Genomic DNA, 19,492 nt, shown 5'->3' with positions numbered 1-19,492 from the left:
GGACACCATCGCTAAGTATCTTGAAGGCAAAGTATCTGATTGTGAGATGACGTTTTTTGAATCGCTTCAACAAACGCTTGTTGGAAAGATCTGTGCCAACCAGGTTGGTCTCCCTGGGGATGATATCACAAGTCAGCACTTTCACCCCTTTCGACTGCGCCCAACTACTCAACGCACGCACATCATTGACCATGTCTTTTAGCGCTGACTTCCCTGGAGCCCCGTTTTTCCCAGTAATATCGTTCCCTCCAAGGAATATGAGGAGAACATCGAGATCTTGAATCTGTTCCAGGTAACGCTCAAAATTGGACACTCGCTCACCGCCGCGGCCTATTATGCGGATTTCGGGATGCATAAATGTACTCATTCGGATCAAATGGGAATCTCCAATGATCCCTAGCGAGCATCTGCTCAATAGCGTATTCATCTTTTCAAACTGAAGTAAAGGCTGTTTAGCTTTTGTGATATCGACAACAGTCATGATGAAGTATTAAATTATTCTAATCCTGTGCTACTAATTTGGAGCCCAGTCCGGTCGCCAACCAGACTATTTGGGCGCTGCCTCGACCCGTGCAGCTGAGGTGACACTTACTGCTGAAAGGGAACATAAGCAATTTACAACAAACAGACTTGCCCATGCACGGAAAGGATAAACATAAAGCCGGAGAAAACGCAGCGCATCGTCGTGACCGCACGCCGTACATCCCCAAATACATGAGGTGCACCAAAAAGACCCGAGGGGGGGAGCTGACTAACCAGCGTCTCAACGGGACAGGGGGGGTGCACCCCATGGGGCGAAACGCCCTCACCTTAGAATAATAGTATACATATAAGTAATAAGGGGGAGAGAAGATCAACCCCTCAACAAATATGGCTGAAAATTGGAGGACAGTTTCCCTGTAATACGCAGGGACTACGATGCCTATGCTGGTACCCCAAAACAGCAATTTTCCCACCTTCGCAAGGACATTACAGGATTTTGGGCATATGTTCATGGGGGTTGGGGGGGGGGGGGGGGGGGGTCACCTGCAGAGTCAAAATTGACCCCCTAGATGTCGGAAAACCCTATACAAAATATATATGGGGAGATTCCCCATTACAAATGGAGTTCAACGAGCCTATTCCTGCAGTCAAAGTCATTAATTTCAACATTTCACATGTAGAAACGTGAATCGTACCAGTCACTAAAAGGGCAAAATGACCGTATGTGTCGAGGCCAATTTCTCAAAAACGGCTGAAAGAAACAAAACGCCAATTACAGGCATTCAAGTACTGCTCAAGCTGAGTTCAAATCAAAAAACAGATCAAAAATCGGTTCACTCTACGAGGATATATTCCAACATCAAGGTACCGTACCAAATGGCCAAATTGACCCATTTTGGTTCCTGTTTCTCTACCATAACCAATAACCACTCGTTATAACCACCTGTAAAATATATATGGGGACAATCCCCATTATCGGAGCAATCTAACGAACCAACTATGGAGTCTAAAATAGCGAGTTTTGATGGTGTAACATGTACATACAGCAAAGGTACCGGACACGAAATGGCCAAAATGGAGGTATGTGTCCTGGCCAATTTCTCGAAAACGGCTGAAAGAAACAAAACGCTATTTACAGGGATTCAAGTACGGCTCAAGCTGAGTTCAAATCAACAAACAAATCAAAAATCGGTTCACTCTACATGGAGATATTCCAACATAAAGGTACCGTACCAAATGGCCAAAGAAGCAGAGTACCCTGTCTGCAGAGCCAAAATTGACCATCTAAACCTGCGAAAACGCTATATAAAGTATACATATTCAGAATCTACGTTAGACGAGCTTTTCAAAACAGTATAATTTATACCAGAAGTGACGAAATTCAAAGTGACCGCACCCGGACCCAGTCGTCCTGTCAAACGCTTCTAGAGGTAAAATCGAGGTCAAGTTTACTGGACAATTTCTCTAAAATGGAGGAACAAAAATAAACCCCCTTAGTACACGCATCATATCAAAAAATGAGCCCAATCGGTGCATTTTTCAAGAAGTTATAGCAAAAATAAGGTACCGTACCAAATGAACAAAAAAGCGTGGTGACCTGACTTCAGAGGCAAATTTGACTATCACAATTCCGTAAAACGCTATGGAAAATATATATGGGGATACTCTCCACTAACAGAGGATTATAAAACACTAACATTTATTTCGCAAATCAGCTGTTTTGTTGTACCGAAAATTGGGTCATCCAGAACAGCCCAAAAATTCAACTTTTTTCAAATTTAAGCATTAATAACTTTCTGATGAGACCGATTTGAGAAACCAGCTAAAAACTGCAAGCAAGAGGGGTTCAGTGCCAAAAAATGCGACCACTCCCGTTTAATTTGGTTCAGTACTTTAGAAGATATTAACAAAATACTGTTCTGTACCCCATTTTTTGGGCTAAAATCGAAGCCCAAGATCTCCGGAAACGACGTAAAACAAAGTGAAACAGCGTTCCCGGCGTAATTGTGGGTGTAATTCTGGTCCAATTCCACGTTCTAGGTCGCGCCAAACCTTCATGGTGAGGTGGGAAAAAATTTCCCACCTCACCATGAAGGTTATGATGTTTTGAGTGTTTTGACATAAAACAACATCCACAGAAATTTGATGAAATCGTGAAAACAGAAAAATTGTTGAATTGCTAAAAACTATTGATTCAAATAGCTTCATGGACCCGACACTAGCGTAAATAACACAATTTGCAAGTAACAACAACCCTCATTACAAAAAAAACACATAAATTCATAAAAACGATTAAAATGATATTTATTTTTAAGTTTACACCCTAATTGTCATTTGCACAGGCCAAAACAAAAAAAAGACTGCAATAGACCAATAGGAACAGATTGATAGAAACAAAATGCCACCTCGTTTGTTGATTTTGATTCAATACTTTTGGAGATATCGATAAAACAATAAACTGTAACCTGACTTTCGGCATCTGAAAAGACAAAAAATTAAAGAGAAGCAATGCAAAAGGTCCATCAAAAACCTAATAAAACCTGTTCTATGATTGAAATAGCTTCGGGGACTTAACAGACGGGTGAATAACACCATTTGCAAGTAACAATACCCCAAATTAGAGGAATAACAGCATCAAAACCAAAAAAGCGTTTTAAAACATTATAATTTTTGTTTTTTATGAAACTTATCGCCTAAAAACCTTCTGAGAAGGCTGATTTCAGTAACTTATTAAAAACTGCAAATGAGAACAGCTCATAACGAATAAAACGCGACTATGCCCGTCTGAATTGGCACAGTAGTTTGGGAGAAATCAATAGAAACCTGAAGCGTGCCAACGATTTTTCTGCTAATAAGATATAATTTTGACACGAAACTCAGCAAAGCGACACAAACGTTCAGCTCGAACATGATTCAGGAAGTAAAATACCCGCATTTTTCATCTATCTGGACGCTGAAGACCTCTTCCACAACGTCGGCTGTTTCGTTGTAACGAAATGTGTGTCATCCAGATTGGCCTGAAAATTAAAATTTTTTCAAGTTACACATTTGTAACTTTTTGTTTAGGCCGATTTGAGAAACCAACCAAACACTGCAAGCAAGAAGAGTATAGTGCCAATGAAACAAAACAATGTCCGTGCAATTTGATAATGTAGTTTTGGGGAAAACTGCAAACACTTGAAGTGTACTTTGAATTTTGAGCTATTAATACGGCCAAATTTCTGGCAAATTCTTGCAAAATGACTGATATGTGCGTCTAGGGGTTTATTCTGGACCAATCTAAGTTCACTGGCTTGTAACTGGACAACGAAGACCTCCACCGCGAATTGGGAAAATCCCAATTCGACATAAAGGCCAGGGTGTTTTGTGTGTTTTCATGAAAAAACAGGAGCAAGAAATTCCCGAGTAGCTGAAAAATTAATATTTTGAAAAATCGTTATACTGCTGAGAACTTTAGTTTCAAATGGATTTAAATGCTCCCCCGGAAGCTAAAGAGCACAATTAGCAATTGAAAATAACGCCCAAAACTAGTAAGTCATCAAAATCTCTGCATTAAATAGGCAGGATTTAGATTTTTTAAAGTTTACTAACAAAACAAACACTTAAACAGTTAAAACAAAACAGTTTACAATTGAAAATTTTACAGACAAACAATTAAACACTTTACAACCAAAAGAAACAGTAAACCAACTAATCAGTAAATCAGTAAAACTCCCAAATAAACCCAAAATTTTTTTTGAGAAGACTGTCAATATTCGCAAATTCTTGTAAGACGGCCTCTGAAAATTGTTTTTTTTCCTTTAACTGAGGGGCTTTCTTCGACTAAGCTCCACACTTATCGAGAAATTGCTTGCACAGTAACTCGCCCGTTTTAACATACCAGAAAATAATGCCCACGATTACGCCAAAATTAGTTCTTTTCAAGTTTGAACATCTTTGACCTTTTTCCGGGATAGATTTTTGGAAAATAACTACCTAGAGCAGTCAAAAACGATTCGATATCAACAAGTTAATTTTACGTTTAATCTGCTCGGTACATTAGTTTAAGAGAAATCAACAAACAAACGAACTGTTTTCCTATTTTTGATATATTAAGAGAAACAATTTTCTCACAAAGTTGCGCAATACAGCTAGACCCGACTCCTTAAACGTAAATCTGGAGGTTTTTGCGGTCCACTATTTATCTTTTGAAAACCAAAAACATTATCGTCAAATTGGAAATTTACCAGCTCGCCATGAATGCTTTTTGGTTATTTATATTAAAAAAACCACAGGAGCAAAAATTCCCGTAAAGCCGACAATTAAAAAATTGAGAAAAAAAAGGTAAATTGCACATAATTTTGAGTTTGAATGACTTCACGCGCACTCTGGCAGGCCAAATAGCCCGATAAGTTTGTAACATTAACACCCAAATAGTATAACATTTAAGACAATGTATTAAATCGGCGATATTTAGATTTTTTTGATACTTTAGAAAAAAACATCATTTAATGAACTCAATAAATAGAAGAACACATGTGCTCAAGCTAGTTCAACTATTTTGTGACAGAAGAGTACCATGAATGTTCAGTTTGGTCAGTTTGTTGCATGGGAATCAGCAGAACTCCCAAAAGAAATCCATTTTTTTCGAGTGGACAGCCATATTTCGCAAATTCATGTAAAACAGTTTTATAAAAAAACTCTTCATTCCACTAACTGAGGAGCTTCCTTCGACTAAATTTCACACCTATCGAGAAGTTGCTGGCATAGTAGCTCGCCCGTTTTATTGTATCAGAAAACTGATGTCCACGAATATGCCAAAAATCAGAAAACTTTTCAAGTTTGAACATTTATAACTTTCTGCCCCGACTGATTTGGGGAACCCACTGCCTGGAGCATTCAAGACAAGTTCAGTATCAACCATTAAGACTAGGTTTGATTTGTTTGGTACATTAGTGTAAGAAAAATCAACAAACAAGAACTGTACTCCTGTTTTTTGGGAATTAAGAGACACGATTTTCTCACATAGTTGCGCAAAATGGCCAGACCCGACTCCTTGAACGTAAATCCTGGCGCAATTACGGTCCAACATTTTTTTGAACACAAAAAGTTTTGGTTTTTGTGTTGGAAAAAATCCCAGCTTGCCATGAAGGCCAGGATTTTTTGGGTTTTTTATTGTTTTGGCTGTTTCCAAAAAAAACACATCATCAGAATTTCCGTGATTTCACGAAAAATTAAAAATTGTCTATTTTTCAAGAAACAATGTTTGACTTGCATTAAAAGGCTTGGCTGCTTGTGGTAAAGGGCCAATTCGACTCTTAGATTTGAACATATTACCCTTGAACAAAGAAATTGTGCAAAATATAACTTTGTTTGTTTTTTCGTTAATTATCTATAAGTAATCTGTTGATCAAACCATTTTGGTCAGCGAAGTGGTCAATAGGAGCCAACCCACTACAATATTTTCAATGTCCAACTATGGCAACTGTATTTGACGATTCAACGAGGAAGAGATTACGAAAACTGTCAAGGAAGCAAGAAATGTTTAACTAAAGTAGATGACCAACCTGGGAAAATGACACAAAAAAATTAGTCTCATACAAACAAGCAAAAACCTAAAAATCCAAACTACTTAATTCGTAGCAGTTTTTACGATGTTGAGCACAATGAGGTACATTCAAAACGATTCTTGGCCACCAAAAATATTCAAATTTCAAAATGTTAGGTCAACAAAAATTGATCGAAAATCGATCAAATCCAAAAAAGCTAACAAATCGCAAAATTTTCAACTTAACTCAAATGCAATTACAAAAAAAGTTCAGATTGAATTAAGAAGCACAACCAACAGATGGAAAATTAGCTTATTCTGCGTAGAGATAACTAAAAAAATGTACAGTAACGAATGATCTAATTTTGACACCGAGTTTCACGTTTCGCTAAGGTATAACAACAAACGGTTTACACAAAGGGTAAAATAAGTGTGTATTTGCACTTATATTTATTGGGCGACATCGAGCAGTATAATGAATAATCCTAACAAAAAGTCGATTTTATTCTTTACAAGGTGACCACCGACTAGCCAAAAATAAGCAAAAATCGAATTTTGGCGTACATCCCGCAAAAAATTACGGCCTCAATTAAAAAAAATTAAGTAAAAAATATATATGAGGATACTTCTCAGTATCTGAGGACTCTATGGAGCACAATTATGTGGGCGTACTCTGCTGTTTTCGAGAACCGAAATTTGTGTGACACCAGTTTGACCCATAAATGCGATTATTTTGAAACGTGACCTCGAATATCTTGGATCAGGCAGATATAAGGCAGATTTATTTGTTTAATTGGTGAGTACCAGAGATGCACAGCTTTATTTGAATTCTATTTCGTGTTCTTAGTTCAATGCAATGATTGGTTTTGTTCTGTATGGTCCTTGTATGAGTACTAAGAAATCATACAAATCATATATGACCTAGTATGATTACAAAGAATTTTTTTTTCTTTTTTTGTTTTTTTACCGAAAGAAGTGCCATATATGGTTTTATTTGTGGATTGTGAAACTCACTACATTTTTTTAATGTGGGAGGCATCATTTGAATAATTTTGTATGATCCTTGTATGAGTACTAAGAAATCATACAAATCATATATGACCTAGTATGAAAACAAAGAATTTTTTTTCTTTTTTTTTGTTTTTTTTTACCGAAAGAAGTGCCATATATGGTTTTATTTGTGGATTGTGAAACTCACTACATTTTTTTAATGTGGGAGGCATCATTTGAAAATTTTTGTATGATCCTTGTATGAGTACTAAGAAATCATACAAATCATATATGACCTAGTATGATTACAAAGAAAAAATTTTTTTTTCTACCCTTTATGCATCTTTGATTGTTATTTTTTTCGTATCAGTAACCAAGAGCATACCGATTGAAGCCTTTTGAGAGTAGATTTTATTTTTTGTATGATCCTTGTATGACTACCAAGAAATCATACAAATCATATATGACCTAGTACGGTTACTAAGAATCATATATGACCTAGTACGAAATCCAAGAAAGTTGTATGATCGATAACCCGGGTTCACGATAGTTGGTTTTTTGTTTTTTTTCGCTGGTTTAAAAACTTTTCTGAATTGTTACTCTCCGACGATGATTATTTTTTCACTTTATTAAAATGCAAAAATAATAAACTTGCAGGTCTGAGCCTTCGTCCCATTTTCTATTTTTGTGGATTAGGTTTTGGGTAACATAGAGTAGATCATTCATCAAGAATTTTTAACCTAATTAATTTAATAACTCAATCTCCACTTACGTTTAAAAAATTTTCGAGCGGCTACAGCAATCATTTCTTGCTGTCTATTTGTTGTCATAGAGTTCTGATATAAATATGTGTAATGCAAAAATTTAGAGTTCTGTTTATGCAGACGTATAACTACGAGAATATATTATTTAATTTGAAATCAGCTAACTATATTTGGCAAATTTTCCAAACAATTGTTTCGTTGAGTTTTCGTTTTTTTATATAGGTGTCCTAGTTTTCAGGTTTTCTACTCTTCATTTTTTATAACTAATTATTATAAGAAAATTATAAGGAAATTATTGATTCACTCATCACTTAACTTTGAGAATTTGGCCACGAATTCTCCAGTATAGCAGCATCTCTCGCTAAATGATTTTTTATGGTTAAGTTCTAAGAAAGATAAGGAAGTTCTCCAAAGAATTCTATTGAGACAAAGGATTATTGATTCTTAGATGCAAAAATACAATACATATTAAGTTGGTTTGCTGATATTGATGTGGTAAATTTCATTGACCTAATTTATGGGTTGTTTTAGAATGACACACTCCCATTTAATTTGCTATCGAAATGAAAGACAATATCATTTAGACCTGGCTATAAGCGGAAGCGTTTCGATTTCCCAGTTTTCTATGATCCGTTTAACTTCATTATAATTGATTTTTTTGTTTAATTGGCCAGAATAAACATGTTGACTAGAATAAAAAACCTTTTTCTCAGTTTTTCTCAAATTTTAAGTTCTTTTGGTTTTAAAACAAAAACAAATTTATTGAGTGATGTTGTATGTTTATTAACTCTGACGAAAAAACAGAAGTTCGATATTTTTGAACTGATTCATGTAAGTATAGCAACAACGTGTAAGCATTAAGACGTACAAAGCAACAAGTGAAACTTAGGCGGCAAGGTTTTTTCGATGCTCTTTTACTGGTTTTTTGTCTGATGTTATTGACGTAAAATCAGTTCGTATTCAATCGGCAATTGTCTAGAAAACCTAAAAATATTAAGCCAAAAACCACCTCAATCGGTACATATCGTGGTTATATTTACTTAAAATTAGGTTAATTGAACTTTTTCGGAACTTTCTACGCATATTAGAACGTATCTAAATCTTATTTTAACGTTTAGAAATACTCGATTCTGATTGGATGAAATTCGTTCATTTACTGCGTAACATCTTCCGGCCCGGAAGAAGATGTTGCGAAAACTGGTACAGGTTTTACAAGCGGGCGGACGAGTGAACCGGTTGACGTACGTAAAACGGCGGAGCGCGCGACGCTATCGGAGCCGTAACGGAGTTCCACAATCCGAGCGGTTGGGTAGTAACCCCTGGGGTTGGTTTTCTCAACTATCCAAACCAAGTCACCGGTCTTAAGGTGTTGCTCGGCAGGCGTCTGCCACTTAGAGCGTCGGTTCAGCGTCGGTACGTACTCTTTGATCCAACGGGACCAGATCGCATTAGCGTACGACTGCGCACGGGCGTAACGTTTACGATGGTCGAACTCATTGTTGCCGACAACAGACGGAATACTGGTAGAGTGTTCTCCTAAAAGAAAGTGGTTGGGCGTTAAAGCGTTCAAATCGCACGGATCGGCAATTACGGGTGTTAAAGGACGCGAGTTGAGAGCATTCTCCACGAGACAAAAGGTAGTATGCAGTACCTCATCCGTGAGGCGACGCGTGCCAAGAATAGTATACAACACATGTTTGAAGCTGCGTACCAACCTCTCCCAGATACCACCTTTATGTGTTGCGCTGGGTGGATTGAACCTCCACTTAATACCTTTGTGAGCGAGCTCAGCTGCAATGTTGACAACGTTCAACTTTTCAATACTTTCTCCGAGTTCTTTCTCCGCTCCAATAAAGTTAGTGCCATTGTCCGACCAAATCATGGCAGATGTACCCCTACGTGACACAAACCACTCGACTCCCATAACACAAGAACTGGTGTCCATGGATGTAACTATCTCGACATGGACAGCTCGAGTAGTGAGACAGGTGAAGAGGAAGCCCCACCTTTTCTCAGTAGTACGGCGGACAGTAACATAGAATGGCCCAAAGTAGTCAACGCCAGTGTTTGTGAAGGGAGGAGACTGGTAAGCAAGTCTCTCCTTAGGTAAGTCAGACATGATTGGTTGCATAGTTACAGCTTGGAATTCTCGGCATTTCAGGCAGTGTGCTTTGATGGAACGTAAAGACGATCTTAGTTTCAGTACTGTATAGTGTTCCTGCACAATTGATCTTAGGTATTCAACGCCCTGATGATAATGCTTTACGTGCGTGTGTTCAAGGAACAGTTTTAAAAACGGATGACGTGCATCTAAGATGATTGGGTACTTTACGTTAAACCCAACTTCAATTAACCGCTTGATGCGGCCCGAGGAACGGATTAGCCCATTTGGACTAATAAACGGTGAATGTGGAGCAATTCGGCTACTCCGTTTAACGAATTTATTCCCAAGAAGATCTTTTCTTTCGGCTTCAAAAGACTCTCCTTGCACCAAATACTGTAGATGACGCTCGGTTTCGTCAAGCTCAGTAGGGTCAGTAATGCTACCATCGGGGTTACGGTAGCCGGCATGTTTCGGCAAAAGCCGGAGAACGTATGCGGCAATGCGCAAGTACTTTTGATAAGAACTAAACTTATCAAACGGGAATAACGACGGAACGGGAGTTGTCTGTTTTTTAATAGATGTAGCGAGAGAAACAGTGTCTTCTATAATGACTGCTTGGTTGACGCCAAGTTTGATGTTATTAATGATGTCTTTGTTCGGCACGAAAGATAACCTTGAGTTATTTTAGAAATGTGGACCATAGACCCAACTGCTTAGTTGCAGCACCTCAGCGGACATTCCACGCGTGCCAGCGTCAGCGGGATTATCCTTAGTTGCAACGTGTTTCCATTAGTCAACGCTGGTATACTCCAAAATTTCACAAACGCGGTTTGCAACAAAGATTGGTTGCTTTTCATTAGAGTTAAGCCATTGGAGAACGGTCGTGCTATCTGTCCACATGAATACTTGGTTAACAGTTACGGTAAGTGCTTGTGTAATTTCCCTTTTCAGTCGAGCGGCAAGAAGAGCTGCTTGTAATTCGAGTTTTGGGACAGTCATTACTTCCATTGGCGCCACGCGCACTTTCCCCAAAACAAACGCAAGCTCTGTTTTTTCTTCGCCCGTAGATGTTTTTACACGGGCTCGCAAGAATGCGACCGCCTTGAAAATATCCTGCGAACTGTCACCAAACATATGCAACTCTATATTATCAAAGGGTCCACTAAAGTAACTTCGGGGAATTTTGATGTTTTGAAGCTTTGGTAAGTCCGCACTCTAAACCAAAAATCTTTGAACGATGTCCTGTGGGAGCTCGTCATCCCCTTGTTGTCCTGTGACACGCCAGATGTCTTTTAAGAGCAGTCGCGCACCGACCGTAAAAGGTGCGACAAGACCAATGGGGTCAAAGACTTTCGAGACAAGACTTAGGACCAAGCGTTGCGTGAGGGACTTGTAGATAGCGCAGCTTGTACCCCTACTCACAACTAAAGTGTCATTACTATGATCCCACTTTAATCCTAGCACATGCGATGAATCCTCTTGACATGAAACAATAACCTTGGGCTCAGTAGATTGAGAGGAACTATCAATTCGGTCAGCCAGATTTGGTACATTGCTTACGAACTTTGTAAGCTTGAACCCACCGAGATGGAGAAGATGTACCAATTCCTTCGATCTATTGATGGCTTTCTCTGGAGACTCCACTGAGTCAAGGTAATCGTCCATGTAAAAATTTTCAAGGACGGCTTTTGCAGCTTCGGGGTAAAACTTGGCATTGTCTCTCGCAGTGCGTTGCAGTGCATAGTTGGCGCATGTGGGCGAGTCTTTAGCCCCGAATATATGGCGCGTATATTGATACACTACAACGTTAGTTGTGGGGTCCTCCCGCCAAAGAAAGCGAATTGATGGTTGATCTGATGGTAACACGCCAACCTGTAGAAACAATCCCTCGATGTCGGCGGAGACGGTATATGGATGTTGTCGGAAGCGAAGAAGTGCGTAAATAAGATTTTGGAGCAGATCAGGGCCAGAGAGCAAAGATTTATTCAGTGAGGCGCCATGAAATTTTGCTGCTCCATTGAGCACCCTACGCACATTACCTGGTTTGTTCGGGTTTAAAACCGGATGGCGGGGTAGGTACCACTCTTTATCGGACCGGCTCTCAACCTTGTGAGCGTCCGGAACCTCAATTACATACCCCTTATTTAGGTCTTCCTTGATGGTACTAGTATACTTCTCTCTGAGGTCTTCATCCTTGGCCAAACGTTTTTCGAGCGTTTTTAGTTGCACAAGGGAGGAGAAGTAATTATTTGGGAGCTGGATGTTGTCCGCTGCCCACAGCATTCCAACATCGTATCTCAGGCCATTGTGTATGGTGGTACTCTCAAGGATCTCGTGAGCCCTTGCGTCTGCTGCAGATCTGGAGTCGACCTGCTTGTTTGCCCCGAATGATTCAATGTCGTACCATGACTTTACTTGACTTGCTAACTCATTGTCATGTTCGATATTCACTTTAAAGGACGTTGAAGTTAAACAAGAACTTGATGGTAACGGACCGCTTAAGACCCAACCTATGGGTAAGCGTACGGCAACGGGTGAACGCTTCTCATCGGCAGAGAAGTATTCTAACGGGCGGATGGCATGATAGACATCTTGTCCGAGTATCATCGCAATGTCTTTATAGGAATATGTCACGTGTGGGTAAGTCTCTTGCAGGGCCTGTACATTAATTATATCAGAGCCGACGTTCAGACTCTCTTTAACGAAAGGGTTGATGGTAAATGATTCGAAATCTTGATGTTCTCTTGGTTTCACATTAACTTCGACAATCCTAGTGTCAACTACTTCTTCGGTATTAATACCCTTGACAGTTAGCTTTAGTGCTTTACCGTGCAAACCGAGCCTATCTGCGAGACTACCGGCCACCCAAGAGTTACTGCAGGCGGTATCACACAATACTAAAGCCTTGGTATCTAAACCGGACGAATTGACCAACTGCAATTCCGTAACCTGAAGGAGCCCCTTAACATCAGTAACAGATGACATTGTTGTGGTCTTATTAGACGGCTGTTGACTAGTAGTTGCTTTACTTTGACCTGTGTTGCCGGAAGACTGGATATTATTGGGATCTGTTGACTGTTTTGTTGGGAAAACCCTATCTGCTCCATGCAATAGTGAGTTATGCGAACTATTACACCCCTCTGCTCGGCACGTCTTGGCTGAGGGCACTGGCGGAACGTGTGCTTGTCCCTCAAGCAAGAAAAGCAAAGTTTGTTATCCGCCACCAACTTAGCTCTCTGGGTTGGAGTCTTTTCCTTGAAAAGTCGACACTCCCATAGCCGGTGGTTACTTCTGCATACAACGCACCGAGAGTAAGTGTTTGTGGAAGAAGATGGCATTTGCTTCTTTGTTTCCTTTTGTTGTGAATTTGATGCAAACACTTTTGAGGCTGTTTTGGTCTTGGTTACTGAAGTGCTGTTATCTTCAGGTTTTGCCTTGGTTGCGCTTTGTTTCATAAGATCATGGGCCTCTGCCTTTTCTTTAAGCCAATCGTTAAAGTCAAGGACGGTAGGCTTAACCCAGTGCTTTTTAACCGTAAAGAGCAACCATGACTCTTTCATGTTTGGTGGTAACTTCTGTACCGCTTGGTTAAGTAGGGAAGCGCTCCTCAAGTCAGCATCATATGATAGTGACTTGAAAACCCCAAAGAGGCTGGATATGGCTGCAGAATAGTTGATGATGTTATCACTATTGTGCATTTTAAGAGGCGGAAAATTGCTTAGTTCGTCCAAGTGTGCACTTACGACTGCCTGTGGCTGGCCAAATTCACGCTCTAAAGTCCTTAGTGCATCCTTGTACATTAAACCACAGTAAGCAAACTCGGCGATTGCAATCTTTGCTTTACCGGTGACGAGTGTTTTAAGGTACGTCAATTTAACGTCATCAGTGAGCGACTGCGAGTCAATCGCGCTTTTGAATTGACCATACCACTCATGCCACTTTAATGGGTCGCCATTAAACTCTGCAAGTTTCCACTCGGGCAAAGGGTCATTTTTCTTACTTGTTATCGCATCAGCCAGTTCCCTAATCAAGGACGCATTGTCTGGTATCGGAGGGGCAGTTGCAGACACCTGCGGACCACTCCAACTCAACGGAGTGGGCCCAACATAGGGGTATGTTGGCTGAAAAACCGGAGGGGCTGGACCAGGTACAACAATACTAGTAATCCCGATCGGTTTTTCCTGCTGTGCACCTGACGGTGATTGCATATCAATCGAAGGGGGCGAATTCTGATAAATTCGTAGTGGAACATAAGTGCTTGATGGTGCGATATGGGTGTGTACATTTGGAGGCAGACTATTCACGGTGGTTGTGTCTTGGTTGACTATTGACGGTCTTTGCTGTGGGAACCGCCAATGACTCATATTTGGCACAAAGTTTTGACCAAACGGGATATTGGGCATATTTGGGACATGAGCAGCAACAGAACGTACAGCTTTGTGTACTGGGTTATTATTATTCTGGAAAGTGTTGTAGACGAGAGGAGGATTAATCAAAGGGGCGTGTGGGATGGAAGCAGTGAGGTTAGGTGCGAAGACTGGGTTCGGAATGGAAAGGACGTTAGGATGAGCGGGTTCGGATTTGTGCTGTTGAATGTTTGGACTTGGTGGGGCGCTTGGGTGCAGGGGAACGTTTATTGCGGGGGCTGGATTATTTGCTGTCGGAAAAGGAGGAAGAGTGGTGTTTGGTTCTCGGGGGACACAATTAATTTGTTGTCGGGAGCAAATTCGCGGGTCCAAATTATTCTTGGGCAGACTTGATGTTTCAGGTCCATTGGATTGTGAAGTTTGAAGTTGTGCGTTAGAAAATACTTTGGATGTATGATTTTGGTTTCTTTGCGGTGCGAACGGCTGTGGTGGAATGAGCTGTTGAATGGGCGGTGAAGAAGCCCCTGGGGCGTGTACAGAAGGTGGCTGACTATCCGCGGTTCCTTTGTTTAGTTATGGCTGGAAGCGCCACGCCTTGCTGGCCTGTTTGATCCATTTGCGCCCTTAGGTGCGCCTGGTACAACGCCTGTGGGTTAGCAGCAGCCAAAATTTTTCAGGTGGAGTATAATAAGGATCGAGTTGCTGTAAGGTCTCATTGCTTAAAATGTAATTGCCTCGACAATTTTTTGGAATAGAATGCCTTGAAATTTCAGTGTTCTGATCTTCCACTGTTTTGCCGTTGTTGTGGCTAGGACATTCTGGAGGGTCAATCATAACATCTGGTTCACTAGTTTTCTCATTGTTAAAATTTAAAGTTGATCCAGTCCTGGACAGCCTTTTCACTTCTCATTGAGCTTCTAGCACTTGCAGTTGTTTCAGATTGGCTACCTTTAGAAACGGCGTCCAGCAATTCAAATTCTTGCAGAGTTGCTTCTGCCAAACGTTTCCTGTTGTTTTCCTCCAGTTCATCTAATTCCATTTGCTTTTTCTGTTTAGCAAGGCGAATGGCTGCCTCATTCTGTTTTTCAATTTCTTCGCGCTTCATTTTAGCAATTGCGTAATCATGTTTACGCTGACTAGATGTTTTTGACGAGGTCATAATTGAGGGAAATCTAGAACGAATGGAAGCCCTTGGTTCCTGGAACTCACTCACTTTATCATCAGCAGAGTTGATGTAGTTTCGTGCTGAAGTGAGTATCTTGTCATTCTTAGTTGTCATTGCTTCCAAGTAAGACTCTAATGAAGGAACAAGTGCACTTGGATCCTCTGTTTTTCCAGCAATTGCAATCAGGTCCTCATTTTTGTCTACAACAGTCATAAATGCTTCGTTGCACTTTGTTACTAGGCGTTCAACTTTCACTCGCCTACTTTGACTATTTATACAATTAATAATATCTTCATGTATAGCATGCAATTCAGCTTCACGCTTTGACCTGGCAGCGTACAATTTTTTGACTTTTTGATCAAGACTTTTAGACATCATGATGTTATTATTTCCAAATACCAGCAAAACCAGCACTGCACACGGTTATTTTTTATAAGCACACTCCAAACAAATCAAACCCACACAAACAATCCCAACGCAAAAAGGCACCAAACACAGCTCACTGTAGACAGTCTGTTAAACAAACCGCCCAAAGAGCAAAAAAGGTCGTCGAGCACACAGTGCCCGACAAAAAACAGAAGTGGGGCGCTGAACGCTATGCGCTCAATGCGGAGGGAGACAAAAGACACACGGGAAGTCGAGCAAGCAACGCGCGACGAAACGGAGACGTTACGGACGGGAAGTTGAGCGAGCAACGCGCAACGCAACGGAAACGGGACAGACAAGAAATTGAGCGAGCAGTGCGCGACGGAGCGGAAACGGGACTCGAGGGAAAGCGAGTTAAAAACTCGCAACAACTAAACGGGACGGTGCAAAAGAACGGGCGTGAAATGAGGTCGGAAAGAACTATGTTAGCAGACCACAGCAAAAACTCATCCAAACAAACTAGCCGTAACTCCAGAACAAACTTTAGTCATACCTTAGGAGGAAGGAGAGAAGTTGCTGCAAGACAAGCTAATATAGTTCATAATGGGGCTATAACGACAAATTTAACGACAAACTAATTTACGGCAATACAGTAGTACACTAAAGGGATGAAAACGTCGAGAAATTTACTAGCCGTAACTCCAGAATAAACTTAAGTCACATCCTAGCAAAACCCAAACCAAAACAAACAATCAGCATACTAACGGTTTTAAACAAACTACAGCAAAATTGAATAAACTACAATAGTGTATTTGTAGACTAGGATAGTTGGAAAAGTCAAGAGACAACCCAGCCGTAACTCGAGAATAAACTTAAGTAACACCCTAGAAGGCAACAAGACCAAACCAGCTAGCAATCATACAGGTACACACAAACATAAAACAGCAAAATCTATATACTACAACAGGAAGGCTAGTAAATTAGTAAAGTTGCAAAGTCAAAGGACAATCCAGCCGTAACTCGAGAATAAACTTAAGTCACACCCTAGAAAGCTATAAGACCTAAACAACAAACCAGCATACTAGCATACTCAACATACTACAGCAAAAACGACAACATAATTCATCACATATGACATACTACAACAAAATCCAGAAACGTAGACGGAGAAAACGAAAAGCAAAGTCTTGGGAGAGCGACGTTATTGAAGAAAAAATAAACGGAACACGGAGAATTGAAAATTTAAAGGACGAAAAGGATGCGGACGAAACGGTACATAAAAGACCGACGAGCAACAATTATAGGGATTCGATCAATTTTTCTGTAGACCGGAGGTTGTGAAAATTTTCACAACTTTTTCTCTGTAATGAGTTTCACTCAATTAACGAACCTCCCGTACTGAACTTTATTTAAGAACGTGTTTTAAGATTTGCCAAGTGTTGACCAAGTCTGACAAGTCTTAAATGTGTTATGGTCGTAGCTCTGAATCAGTACTGATATCTAGACTTGGAATTGGACTTGCCCAGTACTGATATTGACTTGCGTTCAGTAGGGGCTTCTTGTTGGAGAAAATGATTTTTGACAACCTTGTCAAAAATTTATGCTTTTGTCCAATTTTTTCTATTTGTGGTCAAAATTTCTGCAAGTTTTTGAATACGGAACGGTAATCCGGTAAATTGGACGGTTTTATGCCTGAAAGTACGGTTTATCAATATTCAATATTGATATTCTATGTTTTTTTGATTTGCATCAAAATTGACCAAAAAATTTCAAAATTGGACAAATTAGCATAATTTTCTCTCAATTTTCTCTTTATCAGAGGTTATTCTTTGATATACGAACGGACTATATCAATTTTCTCGACTTTTTGGTAAATCTACCAAAATTTTCAAAATCGATGTTCTTTCGCGTCAAAAATTATGTTTGTGGGGGCCCCTTGCCTATTTCTTTCTACAAAGATTAGTTAAATTTTATTACCACATGCGAGATCCAAAAAGTTCACGGGTTGGTTTCTTGCCCTCTAAATTTCAATATCTAACTTATGGCTCAACATTTTGAAAACTATTGTTCTGTCTGACAGTTTTTTTCTCCCCTGGCGATGAGGATTGAATAGAGTGTCAGTTGAGACTATTTTCTGCACTTTGAACCCATTTTTTGACAGTTTTGATCGTCCTGTATTTGCCGATGTCGCACTACCAGTTGACGTCTGCTGTGTGCTGTTGGGTTGGATTGTTGGCTCGATTCAATAATGCTTTCCTGGCCTGGCTGTCGTAGCATTTCCCATGGGGTGATTGAATCGTTTGAGCGTGAAGGTGACCTCTGAGACTTGGTGACCACATTGCCTCTCTGCGTCACTCGAAAATCAATTGAGCACAATCTCGCCAATATTCAGTCAACTCATAGCTTCCATCCGCGTGTAAATTAAAGAGGCAAGCATGTCGCCGCATGTTGTCGTTGAGCTAACTGGGAAGTCATGATATGGTCTTGCATCTGCCAAATAGTCTTTCATCTTCATTTTACAATTGCCATAATTGCTATTACTATTTGATAAGTTTATCACAACTATTAGGCTAAAAAGAAGGTAATTAATCCAAATTCAGTGAAATCCAAAGGTGTCCCGGGTCGCGGCACCATATTAACTCTGACGAAATAACGGAAGTTCGATATTTTTGAATTGATTCATGTAAGTATAGCAACAACGTGCAAGCATTAAGACGTACAAAGCAACAAGTGAAACTTAGGCGGCAAGGTTTTTTCGATGCTCTTTTACTGGTTTTTTGTCTGATGTTATTGACGTAAAATCAGTTCGTATTCAATCGGCAATTGTCTAGAAAACCTAAAAATATTAAGCCGAAATCCACCTCAATCGGTACATATCGTGGTTATATTTACTTCAAATTAGGTTAATTGAACTTTTTCGGAACTTTCTACGTATATTAGAACGTATTTAAATCTTATTTTAAAATTTAGAAATACTCGATTCTGATTGGATGAAATTCGTTCATTTACTGCGTAACAATGTTCATTTTTTTCCTATTATTTTCGTTGGTCTTTTCTGTTTGATCTAGATTGGGGTGTGCAATAACGATCAGACAGTTAAAATTGCGTCCACCGGGGCTAAAAGTAGTTTCTTAAACAGACGGTTTTAAAAGTCAAGGATTGCTCGAAGTCGAATTTTTCATTCAATCATTGACGGTTCCGAATTGTTTTGTTTCTAGGAGTGGACGTGGGACAGGGCTTTCTTGGCTTTTTGAGCGCTTTTTTGTATTTTCGAGCCAATTTTTGCTGACAAAAAAAAGAAAATCTTGAAAGATTTTGCATGAATCTATTGCAAGAGAATGTCAATCTTGTAAGATCTGGCAAGATTAACTTTTGTTTCCGACTCGGTTTATCAACAACGAGCTAAATTTATTGAAATAACTTTTATTTATTAAATTAAAAGGACTATCACTTAAACAATACTAAGTCACGGCTGTGAGTGACCTGCCGAATAAAACAATTGGCTTGTGGGTGCTGTAAAATACTCATCCATTTGAGAAAAATGCAACGTTGTTCAACAGTGCACACGCAGGGGCAGTTTCACATCAAACAACAAACTGTACACCAAACAGGTATTATCTATGAACCGAGGCATCGGGACATAAAGACTTTGAAGACTGGAAGTAGTTGCAGAAAGCAATCAACACTTTACCTGGATGCCCGTGTTGAGGACAACGACGAAAAAAC

General features: G+C 39.9%; 1 protein-coding gene across 1 annotated transcript in view; it reads right to left on the bottom strand.

Annotated features, from left to right (window-relative positions):
• Window positions 1–500: 500 nt before the first annotated feature.
• LOC142353380 (uncharacterized) overlaps window positions 501–19,492 on the bottom strand; it is a 109,381-nt gene continuing 90,389 nt past the window's right edge. Inside the window, exon 4 of the mRNA XM_075405611.1 lies at window positions 501–594. Coding sequence (XP_075261726.1) covers window positions 501–594 — 94 coding nt within the window. The remainder of the gene's footprint in view (window positions 595–19,492) is intronic.

The sequence above is a fragment of the Convolutriloba macropyga genome, chromosome 14 (genome assembly GCF_964194025.1).
Source record: "Convolutriloba macropyga chromosome 14, txConMacr16.3, whole genome shotgun sequence".
Classification (NCBI taxonomy): Eukaryota; Metazoa; Xenacoelomorpha; order Acoela; family Convolutidae; genus Convolutriloba; species Convolutriloba macropyga.
This window is presented reverse-complemented; position numbering and strand designations above follow the sequence as displayed.